This window comes from Sinohyriopsis cumingii, chromosome 17 (genome assembly GCF_028554795.1).
Source record: "Sinohyriopsis cumingii isolate HCF-2022 chromosome 17, ASM2855479v2, whole genome shotgun sequence".
In the NCBI taxonomy this organism is placed as follows: Eukaryota; Metazoa; Mollusca; class Bivalvia; order Unionida; family Unionidae; genus Sinohyriopsis; species Sinohyriopsis cumingii.
The window spans coordinates 110,107,812-110,121,232 of NC_142977.1; the positions used below are offsets into that span (position 1 = coordinate 110,107,812).

Consider the following 13,421-nt stretch of genomic DNA (forward strand, 5'->3'; position numbering starts at 1 on the left):
GCCGATTTAGCCGATGTCTCTCATTTGGCCAGCTACAATCGTGGTTACAAATATTTGTTTTGTGTCATCGACGTCTTTTCCAAATTTGCCTGGGTCGTACCCTTGACTTCCAAATCCAGCAGCGAGTTAGTGCGAGCCCTGCAACGGGTGTTGAAACAAAGCGGTCGTCGCCCTCTTCGATGGCAAACGGACAAAGGCACCGAATTTCTGAACCAAGCTTTCCAAAAAGAATTAAAGAAACGTGACATTCATTTTTTTACCACCGAGAATCCCGAAACCAAAGCCAGCATCGTGGAACGTTTTCAACGCACTTTGAAAGAACGCATGTGGAAATATTTTACGCATCACCACACTCTGAAGTACATCGACATCTTACCGCACCTGGTGCAAGCGTACAACCAATCTTACCATCGAAGCATCGGACGTGCCCCGCAAGACGTGACTCCCGACAACGAAGTGCTGGTGTTCGAGCGCCTGTTCGGTACGTCCCCGACGAGGGCTGTCCCCAAGAAAAGTGGAGAGTTGACCGTAGGAGATTGGGTGCGCATTGGCAAAACCAAACGCACTTTCGACAAAGGTTACTTACCTAACTGGACGACCGAACTGTTTCGCGTCACTGGACGAGTACATGGCCGTCATCCTGCCATCTATAAATTGGAAGACATGAACGGAGAAGTACTCAAAGGAACGTTTTATTTGCCCGAGTTACAACGTGTCACCAAAAAAGAAGACGACGTGTACGACATCGAAAGCATTCTCGAACGCAGAACCCGTAAAGTGGGCAAACGACGTGTCAAAGAAGTCAAAGTACGTTGGAAAGGATATCCACCCAGTTTCGATTCTTGGATCGACGCTTCGCAAGTCATCGACTATAAAAAGAAGAAGTGACCATCATGCCCTTTCACACATCAGACGCAGCTACGTCGACCAGTCCTTCTTCCCCTAGTTCTTCTGTGCAAGATTTACAAAAACAACCCTTGTGGGTGTGGTGTGGAGAACGTGTGCCTAAAACGCAAATCGTCTTTTTCTGCCAAATCTTCGTGGTGTATTGTGTCATCGGGGCAGCCATCGCCAATTTGAGTTTGCAACAAGGAGACAAACAATTGTGGACCATTTTATTGAGCAGTTGCATCGGTTACCTGCTTCCCAATCCCTCCCTGAAATTCTCCTCGAACGGGAACGTTGTGTCCAGTGCCAGTGTCAGTGCCAGTCACCACTCCAACCACAACCAGAACCCCATTTTGGGCGGAGACACGCCTCTGACATCCAGTAATATCCCCTCGGACAGCCACAGAACTCTAGAATTATGAGTCACCAAAACCAATTTTACTTAACCTTACCCAGTGACAGTTCCATGGAGGTGTTTCCCAACAACACGTTGTGCTGTTACACGGCCAAATTACCTCAAGCCATCCCGTTAGATCACGAAACCCATTGGGAAGTGGCTTTAGTGGAAATGATTCACCCGACCCAAGTCCTCAATGTCATTCCCAATCAAAATTGTTTTACGGTGGAAGTTCATGACTCACATTTGCAACAAGAGTTGGATAAGACTAGTAGCACATATACCAATAAAACCTATAATGAGAAAACTAAAACGTGGACCTACAACTTTCTGATTAACCCAGGCTATTATTTCAGTGGTCAACATTTGGTCAACACCATAGCTACCAAGTTTAATAGTGTGTTTGGGGAAGCTTTTAAGAATGCCAATGTCAATGCCAATGTCAGGAACAAAAGTGTCACCATGGAGTACCACAAAGTAGCTCGTCGCTTCTTGATGAAATTTGAACGGCCTAAAATCGTAACCATTGTATTTTGTCCTGGATTGTTTGACATGTTGGGTGGTGACATGGAGATGAGGAAGCAAGTAGAACAAAAAATACCACCCGAATCATCAGGCATTTTCGACAACGATTCTTTTGTTAAGTATTTTCGTACCCCGGTAGAACTGAACCAAGGACTGAATTTGATGTTCGTGTATTCCGATGTGGTGGAGTACAACGTGGTGGGACACACCTCCGTGCCGTTACTGCGTGTCATTCCTTTCAAAGTGGATTCTGCCACGAACGCTGACGAGGAAGGTGGAAACACTTACCACGTCCACCGCGAATTTGTCCATCCTCACTATTTGCCGGTCAGCAAGTCGTATTTGGACACGGTCAACATTACTATAAAAGGAGATCTGGGACAAAATATTCCATTCACCAAAGGAAAAGTCACGGTGAAACTCCATTTTCGAAAACGGTTCTCTCACGACTCGTAAGTCATGTATCCAGTGTACCAAGGGGTGGCTCGACAGCGAGGACACGGTTTAGGAGACATGTTAAAATCGGCCTTTCGTTCGGTGGCCCCAGTGTTGAAACCGATGGTGACACGCGGATTGCACGCCTTGAAAGATGCGGCACTGACACAAGGCAAAGAATTTCTCCAAAATGTCATCATCGACAAACAAAACCCTAAAGAAGCCTTCATGAGGGCTGGCAAAAATGTCTTGCTGCAAACGGGCAAAGACATTTTAGGCCGACGAGACACACCTATAAATGCCCTGCACGCTACCGAGTCAAGCATTCAGCAAGGACAAGGCAGAAAGAGACGACGAAGAAGAAAACACCCTTTCACCAGACTTCAAGCAAGAAAGGCCAAGAAAAGAAGAACCGTTCGAGACTTAGACGTTTTCGATTATTGAAACACAGAACAAAATGATGCACCGAGAGTCTTGCGCCTGTTCCAAGACGGAACTGGATCTGTTTGCCATGCCCCCCACCATGATGACCATGCAAGAATCCCAATGGGTGGAATTTAATCCCATCTCCTCATTGACCGATTCCGCTCCCATCGAGTTTGAAATCAAAGGACAGCCCGAAGATTACATCGATCTGAATAGCAGTTACTTGTACTTGAAAATCCAAGTTCTAGATAAGGATGGTAATGAAGTAAAAGACGATGACGAAATAGGTCCCGTCAACAATTTCATGCATTCCTTGTTCAGTTCAGTGGATTTGTACTTGAATAACAAACTAGTCAGCAGCAGCATGGATACATACCCTTACCGTGCCTACTTGGAAAATCTCTTGACGTACGGAATAGATGCCAAGGATAGTCATCTCAATGCCTGTGTGCTGTGGGTAGCTGACGAAGCGGGCAAGTTAGAAAAAACAGATACATCCAATTCCAGCTTTGAGGCAAGAGCAGACAAAATCATAAACAAGAAAAGTTTAGAACTGATGGATCGTTTGCATTTGGACATGTGGTTGCAAGAGAAATATTTGCTGAACGGGGTGAATGTCCGCTTGAGACTGAATCGCAGCAGTACCGCTTTCCATTTGATGGCTGCTGATCCAACTAAGCCTCCTAAAAGCATAATCCAAGAAGCCAAACTGTACGTACGACGCGTAGAAGTGTTACCCAAAGTGGCAAACGACATCAGTCAGACGTTGAGCAGAACGACCGCCAAGTATCCCATCCGACGCGTGGAAGTGAAAACGTTCACCATTTCTGCTGGACTGCAATCCATAACCGAAGATCATCTGTTCCAAGGACAGTTACCCAAACGTTTGATCCTTGGTATGGTCACGAATTCAGCCTTCAACGGAGCCTTCGATCAAAATCCTTTCAACTTTCAACACTTTTTAGTGAAGAAAGTCGAAGTCAGTCGTGATGGCAAGACCTTGTGTACCCGACCTTTCGAAACTGACTTTAGTGACAAGAACAAAAATTACTTGAGATCGTACTTGTCCCTGTACGAAGCCACCGGTCAGTTAGGAACCAACACCAGTCACGGCATTGAGTATGACGATTATGCAGGAGGCTATGCTTTGTGGGCTTTCGATTTCACTCCAGACCAAGGCAGCGACGAGGGACATTTCCACCCTATAAAATCTGGCCAGATTCGTGTGGAACTTCAGTTTGCAAATAAACTGGACAAGACAGTGAACGTCATCCTGTATGCAGAATTCGATAATACCATAGAAATCAACAGTTTGAGAGAAGTCATTCTAGATTATTAGAAAGCCATGGAAGACTGTTATCCCTCTTTACCTAGTGGAGAAACTTTGGAGATGGAATGTAAGGAGACCGTGGAAGGAGAAGAATCTCAAGACAAAGACGAAGAAGATATCATGATGAAGTCGAGATGGCCAGAACAAGAAGCCCATTTAGTCTCCTGTTTTGCCAAACACTTGGTGGACAAAATGACGGAATTGATCAAGAAAAATTGCTATGGATGTCAAAACGATCATCCCAGTCAAATTCAACACGATAAATGCCTGATGTTGAGTCAAGAAGAAAAATTGGACGAGTATCTGGACGAAGCTTGGAGTCTCATCTCGAACGAAGACGTGTTGCACCAGTGGTATAAAGACTTGCGTGAACATTCTTGTCCAGCATTAACCACTCAAGAGATCCATCGTATCGAAGCTCTCCTGAATCAGAGTGAGGAAACAGAACGAATAACCGTTTATTCGTCAGACATTTTCAAGCAAAAAGTCAGGATCGAATTGACGACGTATTATTACCTGTGAAGAAGAAAACAAACACAAAAAATGGATACCTGGGAACTTTATTACCTTTTGAACCACAGTTCGTATACGTCTTCTTGGAATCCCGTCGTCTGTGCTAAAGATGAACTCCCTCATCGCAAACCTAAAGACCATCAAGCTTACGTGATCAACACGGACGACAGTCATCTCCCAGGAACCCACTGGGTAGCCGTCTACTTTCCTCAAGAAGGATGTGTGGAATATTTCGATTCGTACGGATTGCCCCCTTTGGAAGACGATATCATAGACTTTATGAGAAGAAATGCTCAAACCACCCGATTCAATAACGTGAAATTACAAGGCACAGATTCCTTGGTGTGTGGACAATATTGTGTGTATTTTCTGCATCATCGCAGCCTGGGCTATTCCTTAGAACATTTAGTGACTCATTTCGATCCTCGTTCTTCTGCTAGAAATGATGTGAAAGTACATCGATGGTTTTGTGACCATTATGCTTATCTTTTGTCTCAAGCTAGGAAACGTAGTGTCCATCAATGGCCTAATGATTTCCAACAGTGGAAATCACAATTTCATTCACAACGTTGTCAGCCTTGTTTAAAGTAGATTGTATTTGAAGAAAAGAATGTTAGTGATTTGAAAAAAAAATTGTTTGATGTTATCATGTTGAATTATTGTTAAAAATGTTGTTGTTTAGTGTTAAGTGATTTTTTGAATAAAAAATGTTGTGTTTTGAAAAAAATGCCTTTGTGGTTTGTTTAGCTATAAGAATGTTGGATTGATGCTCTTTCATTTCTTACTATCCCTCTCATGAACGTTGCGGCTCGAAAACCGTGTGGGGGATGTTTTCCTTCACGTCCGCGCTTTCACTTTAAGAACCGGGTTGTTCCCAGTCTAGCCATCCATTGTCGACTCATCCTCCTAAGAAGATGTGCTCCAAACTAGCTAAGCTCAACGAAGCCTACGTGAATTTGCATAGGGTCAGACACAGTCTGATACCGAAGCCAGAAGAAATAGAGAATGTGAGAATGTTAAAAATCACTGAAGACCTGATAGAAGAGCTCTTCAGAGAAGAAATGAACAAGGAGAAAGAAGAATGGACAGAGAAGTACAGACTTCAGAGACAGCAGCAACAGCAACAGCAGCAGCAACAACCTGAAGCTGACAGAGGCTTTGTCGATTGTCGTATCGACACCAAAGAATTCTTCTTCTCTTTCCGAAGAAGCAGACCTATTGCCAGAAAGTCTATCCTCAGAGGACATCGCATTCTTAGAAACTAAAAAGAATGCCATAGCAAAACAAAAAAAAACAGCCCTTTTCAGGGCTACCCAATACTCTAGAAAAGAAATAACTATTAATTTGCCAATGTGTGTAGGTAGAGTAGTGTGAAAATAAACACTAACTCTTTCTTAAAAAATATGAGGGTATGTGTTAGTGTGTTTGTGTTTATAAGTGATAAAGTAGGTTGGTGTGGATAGTAGATTAAAATGATGTTTGTTTTTTGGGCTGCTTGAGGTGTATATTTGGGGTTAGATTGGATTGCTTTGAGTATGTGGATAGTGTATTGAAGTGATGGGTAGCATAAAAAAGTGAGCGAGTGTTTCTTTTAGGTCCGCGCGTTGTTGGTGTTTTTTTTGGTCATGATCTAGGTAAGATGAATTTTATGTTTTTAGGGGGATGTTTTCCTTCACGTCCGCGCTTTCAGTATAAATTGAAACTCGTTCGGCAGTCCAGCTACCCTTGTTGATTGATCAACACAGCCAGAAGAATGACTAGCAGAATAGTGAAACTGTTAGAACTCCAGATGCACCTGGAATATGCCAGGCGGATAGTAAACGAACTATCAGCGGAGGCTATAGTAGAAGAAGCAAGAATAAAGATGGAAGAAGAGGAGAGAAGACAGAGGGAAGAGAAGGAAAAGAAAAGAGAAGAGAGGATGTCGTTTAATATTCCTGAAACAGAGGATTGGGGTGCTGAAGCGAATCATCCTCCCTCTGCGCTCCCCAGAAGAAAGGTGAAAGAAGACTGGGGAAGAAGATGCGTGTGCGGCGCCAGGCCAGGAAGGTGCAACCATTAGATAGGTGCATCTGGAGTTTAAAAAAACAGCCCTTTTCAGGGCTACCCAATACTCAAGAAAAGAAATAACTATTAATTTGCCAATGTGTGTAGGTAGAGTAGTGTAAAAATAAACACTAACTCTTTATTAATAGTGGAAATGTATGTGTTTGTAAGAGCTAAGGTACGTTTGTGTGAATAGTAGATTATGGGTTTCTTAGCAAATGTGAAGAGTATAGTTAGGGTTATATTATATGAAATGAGAAAGTAGGGGGATGTTTTCCTTCACGTACGCGCGATGTTTGGTCATCATCTAGGTAAGATCCATTTTATGTTTTTAGGGGGATGTTTTCCTTCACGTTCGCGCTTTTCGTATAAGAACCCACAGTATTAGTTGTTCAAACCATTCTGCAAAGAATACAAAGAAGATGGCGTCAAACCACCTTAACAAAATGGAAAAATTGCAAAACGTCATGGACAATTTAGGAATGTTTGAGCAAATGTTGGTTAACCTAAACGAGGATCACTACTCATATAGTCCCCATAGAGTGAAGATGGAGATAAACAATTTACGAAAAATGAAGGTAATCATTAGTGATCTGTTGAAAGAAATAAAGGAGGAAAAGGAGGATGAAGAGGAAAGGATAAGGATGAGAGAATGGAATGAAAAAATTGAAAAAGAAGAAGAAAATGAAAAGAGGAAGAAAGAAGAGGAGGAAGAGAAGAAGAAAGAAGAGGAGAAGAAAAAAAAGAAAGAGAAGAAGAGTGTAGGAGATAAAATAAGAACTTGGTGGAGGAAAAGAAGAAATTAGAAGAAGAAGAAAACCCAAAGGCCCTTTTCAGGGCCCCCATATTTCTCGAAAAGAGATAGTCTTTGAATTGCCTACCCCTTTTTTAAATTAAAAAAAAAAATCCCATGTTAAATTCCCCTTGTACGTATAGTATCCCACGATTTATTCCCATGTTAAATTCCCCTTGTACGTATAGTATCCCACGATTTATTCCCATGTTAATTCCCCTTGTACGTAAAGTGTCCCACGATTTTTCTCCATGTTAAATTTCCATTGTACGTAAAGTGTCCCAAGGGTGTTTTTAATGCTAATTCCCATTGTACGTAAAGTGTCCCCATATACTACTATCAAGTGAACTCACTTTATTTGATCAATCGAACACTTATAATGTTATTGTGTATGTTACATAAACTACCTAACATTAACCGACTCCTTCATAACTGTGATCAAAGATAACAAGACAGCCAAGCGAAATAAATGCTTCATAAAATAAAGAGCTTGATTGCACAGATAGAGTTCCATTGTCGGCAAGCGAATTTCCGATAAATCTTGAACTGACACTTACACATATCCTTAAGGATGATAAGAAGTTTCATTATTACTTCCAATGAAATCACGACATCAATATTGTATTAAATGAACAATGCAAAAATTGAGTTTCGACGCAGACGATTGTCACACGAAATAAATGTCGCGTGTTTTTGAAAAAAGGGAATCTTGTTTGGTGGTGTATCAACAGTTAGTCTAGTTCCCTGCTCTGTGGACTCCTGATTTGGCAGGATAATATGAAACACCAATACTGGAACCAGACTCATCAGGAAAACAAAAAGCAGTGACATAATACACTGTTTTGTTTCGTGTACACGTGATGGTTGTTGAAACCAGTTGAAATGATTTTTCATATTTTGGACATTTTGAAAATAAATGTTATTTAAACAGAATAACGAACAACTTCATTAGAAAAGCGCGTTATTAAAATTCATTATCAACGTAATTGTAAAATGAAGATTCAGTCAATAAACAGCCCAGTTCCCTAATGCTGCTTCCTCCCCCCTCCACGGTTTTCTCGATATCAAAGCTACATTTTCCAATTTTTGGAGGTCCCTCGGTAACTCGCGCCTCGCTTATAGTGCGGTCTGTTTGTGAACCCCGTTGTGCGCGAGTTATCGAGGGAGAGGTGTATATATTTTTAAACGGAAATGAATTAATCAGTCATTTTGAAACTTCAGTCAAGTCAAGGATTAACTGATACAAAATGGTAAATCACTGCAGTAATACGTTTGCTGAATAAAGCAGCAGAATAATCTTATACTTTTACGATTGTTTAAATTTCCTACCCGTTCTTATAAGCACATAATACATTCTTTACAATGTCATTTCTGTTACAAGCGTAAACCTATACTCGGGAAAAATTTATTTAGAAAGATAAGACGAAAACAAATTTTACCTAGGCTGAATAAATATTTAGACTAGAATTTGGTCACAGGACTCACTCATAATTTGTGTTCCGCAGGTAATGGGAATTTTTGCTTGGGCACAGATTGTATATCATCAGCTTGAGAGTGAATTGGAAAAGAAGATCGAAGAATATTCGGTAAGGTTTGATTCAGATAAATAGAGCAAATACCTGTATGTAGCCGAACGATTAACCACTATTTCACAAACGAGAAAGGACAAATACAAATCTCGGCAATAATAGAAGTAGGCAACCATGAAACAGAACTTAAAATAATACTATTGAATTTATATAGAAATTTTCGTAAAACTTGAAGCGGTTGAACTTCTTTTATTTATGCTTGAAAATATTTTAATAATAATAATAATAATAATAATAATACACCAGATATTACTTGTAGAAAATTAAATTTCGAGGAAGCTGTATAATTCAAGGCACGTATAATCGATTGATTTGATTTGATTTGATTTCTCACCTTCTTCGGTGGTAATGTTTTATCCCATTTCTTCTATGCAGCAGATAGTCTTGACTCTGTCAAACTAAATGTATATCTATTTGATTTGTCTTACCATGTCACGAAAAGGTATATTCCATAGAACATGGCGAGTTGTATTTCTACTCACATCTTTTATACAGGATTACATCAAAGATGCGCTTAATAAAATACGTAAATTTTCAAGATTTTAATTGTAAACCTTTCTACAATATACCCCAGATCTTGCATTTATAAAGTAAACTGTAATACCCCGTGTGTTATTTATCGAAAATACCAGAGTTCAAGACTACAAATTATTTTTAGTAAATAATAAAGGTGATATAGAACATGATTCTCAATATGGCATAATAACTTTACATAAACACAGTGTCCATCACAACACTATCGGCTTTTGATAATATAAATCAGACTTAATTGTCTAAATGCTAAAAGAAAATAATACACGATATTATAGTAAAATGAATTCTATTATTAAATTCCTGTGTTTATTAACAGCTAAATATTGGATTTACTATGATATATTCTGACATGGTAGCGTGATCTCAATAAAAACTACAATTTAGGTACTAGTGTACTTGAGCAGTGTGGTGGGAGATAGCAGCAGCTTTATAAAGAATTATATAGTAATTCTTTAGTGTTTAAATTCAATGGCAATCATGCAATAAATCTATTTAAAACTTCTCATAACAATTTGATTCAGCTCTGGGATTTCAAAGTGCCAAAGTTAATATCGGTTGTGTAAAAATATAGATAAGTGACGGTTTGCGGAAATTCTTTTCTACTTAGACGTTCATACTTTGCCGCTCTGACAGCTATCTGCCACTGTACTGTCTGCACTCATATTTATAGACTCCTATTTAGGTCACATGACCTTAGTTAGCCAATCAATGTTTGTCCTTCTCAGTGTTAGCCATGGCGGTAACCGAGCCAACTGTTCAAGCTGCATGGAAAAATCCCTCTGCACACAAAATTTAGACAGAAGTAAGTTGTCCTCTCAATGTCCGTGGTGTGCGTTTTTACTTTTAATCTTATTTATATATTCATACCTATGATTAAGTAGAACAGAACGAAACGGACAAGTGAATTTCGATGCGAGTCGAGCGAGAGTACAACGTACTGCTGATGCAATGAGTCGTAATACGGTCGGAAATAGTCCCTATCAAATGCATACTATTTCGCACATTAAAGTAAAATGACAAATTCTACATAACCAAGAACTTACAATAATGAACAGTAACATTAGTTCTAACTCATTGTTCAAAAAAAGTCTGACAATTGTGATTCTTTGGCTGGGCACATTGATTCCGTTACTCTCCTGCATGTCCACTGTTCCGGCAATGAAACTCCTCCGGATGGTTAAGTCTCTAATTTATGGACTAGCATCATATTTTTGGCTTTGATATTCCAAAAATCATGGAAGGTAAGATAATTCATTTCCTAGACCATTTATGTGAGATTGCAGCACGACACACACATGGTCCTTCATAAAAATGAATATGGCACAATGACTACTATTATGCGAACTTCTTTCCACTTAATGTTGATATCACAGGGCTTGTAGAACTGTTGATGTCTTTAAGTGAATTTCTTGACGAATTCATTAATACTCATGAAAACAGCGTGTCATTCCGGGTACAATAGCAAGGTTTTATACTGATATTTAGTATAAAACACAGAGTACATATTTATAAGAGATGCAGATGGCGGTCTAAACAATGGTGGGTGGGTGGCATGCGTTCAGGAACGGAAGAAGGAATGTAGCTTTTAATAACATTTTGGTGTGCTGAGTTGGGTATTACAAAACTGTTATAAATAACGTTTCTTGCAGTGGAACATTTTGGTGCTATTTCAGAAAATGAGTAAGTGCGATTTGCGATCAGAAATATAGCCAGCAAGTGTGTATTTAGAACATTTTATTTTAAAAGATATAATAATTTGAAAGATATCAATGCTATTTCAGGGCAATACAGATTTAGGCTTGTATATGGAGTAAAAAAGGCTTCCTTGATTTTAGCAGCAGAAGGTCAAAGATTAAGATCATGGTGATTGAAAGAAGAAAAATGATTTTTTTTACACAGTTTGTGATTTTCTTGCATTTTGTAAAAGAAAGACGGCTTTCGATTTGAGGTCAAAAATTTAAACCCAATGTCACTTTCACTAAACGAAGAAATGTTTGTTTTGTCTATAATAACTATGGTACCATGGCCAAACGGTTGGAGGGCTTGCAGATTGGTTATTTAGGAGATCTGTTGATTTATGGGTCAAAAGATCAGGGTCTTTGTGAATCAATGAATAGAGTTCTTGCACAATACATTTTTTTCTACAATGTATTGTTCAATTGAACATTTGCGAATCATTTTCACTTATATTCATAAGAAAAACGTATAGATTCTAAAGTCTAACGGTCAGAGATGGTCATGGTAAATATATTTAAAGAGTCAATGTTTATTTTTAACAATGCATGCCTTGATCAGAGGTTGAGGTCAATGAAACCCCTTGGTCAAAACTCTTCCTAGTCAATCACACCGTACTATTGTCTACAGAAAGGAATATTAGACATAAAACGGGCGTAAATGTGCCTTTCACATTACTCTTTTTATTATTTTAGTTTGCCATATTTTGGAGTTTTAAGATAAAGCGATTTAATACAAAACTTGGTTGTAAATTGACACGAGTTTAAAGAAACACAAAATGTAACGAGTTAAAGATCATGCATTCTTCAAGTCATTAATAGCACTGACGTACAATTTGTCGAAAACCAGGTCGCAGTTCGCCTTATTTAAAAAGTGTTGTAAGTTTATCCACGCCATTTTAACTGTGTTACCTTATTACTTTTTGCTTTATATCCATGAAAATGTGAGTGTTCAAGAGAAATAAAAGATTACTTCTTTGCAAATATGAATGATATATACATGGTACATACATACATACATACATACAGACAGACAGACAGACAGACATACATACATACATACATACATACATAATCATCGTTGGTAAAATCGTTTTTTTCTTAACTCTTGAATCAGAGAAAAAATATAATAATCCAGAATGAAAAGTGGACCGATAACGTTTTCCGTTGTGACAGATTATATTTATTTATTTATTTATTTATTTATTTATTTATTTATTTATTTATTTATTTCTTTATTTATTAGACCAGGATGGTAAATATAGTACCTTAGATTGTTTCGGTGGCATCACATTTGTGTTCTAATAGTTTCAGGTACTTCATAGGAGCCATAATTACTTTTACTACTGCGACGAATTAAACATTTTAACTTTTTGTATGTAAATATTCATAGTTCTATCCTACATATTGTATAACTTCATTTCTTAAAACTACCAAACATGCTGTATTATTTAAGTATTTGTTTCAGGAATCAGCCATAACGGAAGATGATTTTGGATGCATACAATCAGTGGGCAAAAAGGACTCAGAGCAGCTAAAAAACATGAGAAGAATAATGGAAAAATCTTCATTGAAATTACCTACCACAAGAAAGAAAGTGACGGTCAGCATTTGGGATTTCGCTGGACAGTTTGTTTACTACTCAACACATCAACTTTTCCTTTCTCCACGAGCAATCTACATTGTTGCACTGAAGTTGACGAATGATCTAGTTGACTGTATTACAGACGACATCTGGTTTATGGATGCAAATGGCAAACGAGATCTCCACGTACACGGTGAGTAATATGTAACACAATTTTAACTTTACGTAATTTCTCTTTTAAGAAAACGTGGGTTATTTACCCTTGCTGAAAAATCTTCCATGCCATTGAAATGAGGTAGTTATATGCATAGCTATTTAATTTTAGCTTACCCGGCCATATGACCAAGTCAGTTGATAATATGGTCCTGCGTCTAGTGTGCCTTACCTGTTGTACATCAACCTGTGATGTTTTTATCTTCGTAGAAATACACTGGACTATTTTCCCCTAAACTTGGATTAAACTCTTCATTGAGAAAGAACTTTCAATTCTGAGCAAAGGATCCCGATTTTCCATCAAACTGGGCCACTATTACTAAAAACGGGAAAAACCTTCTCCTCAGTAAGTGCTCAACCTAATTAGACCAAATGAGACATAGTGTATTTCAGCATATCGATCTTTAAAGTTTT

At 38.7% G+C, this 13,421-nt stretch overlaps 1 protein-coding gene across 1 annotated transcript in view; it reads left to right on the top strand.

The window, feature by feature from the left end:
* LOC149779659 (uncharacterized) overlaps positions 1-13,421 on the top strand; it is a 93,507-nt gene that overhangs the window by 46,860 nt on the left and 33,226 nt on the right. The window contains exons 11-12 of the mRNA XM_089940479.1: positions 8,859-8,939; positions 12,678-12,987. Coding sequence (XP_089796605.1) covers positions 8,859-8,939; positions 12,678-12,987 — 391 coding nt within the window. The remainder of the gene's footprint in view (positions 1-8,858; positions 8,940-12,677; positions 12,988-13,421) is intronic.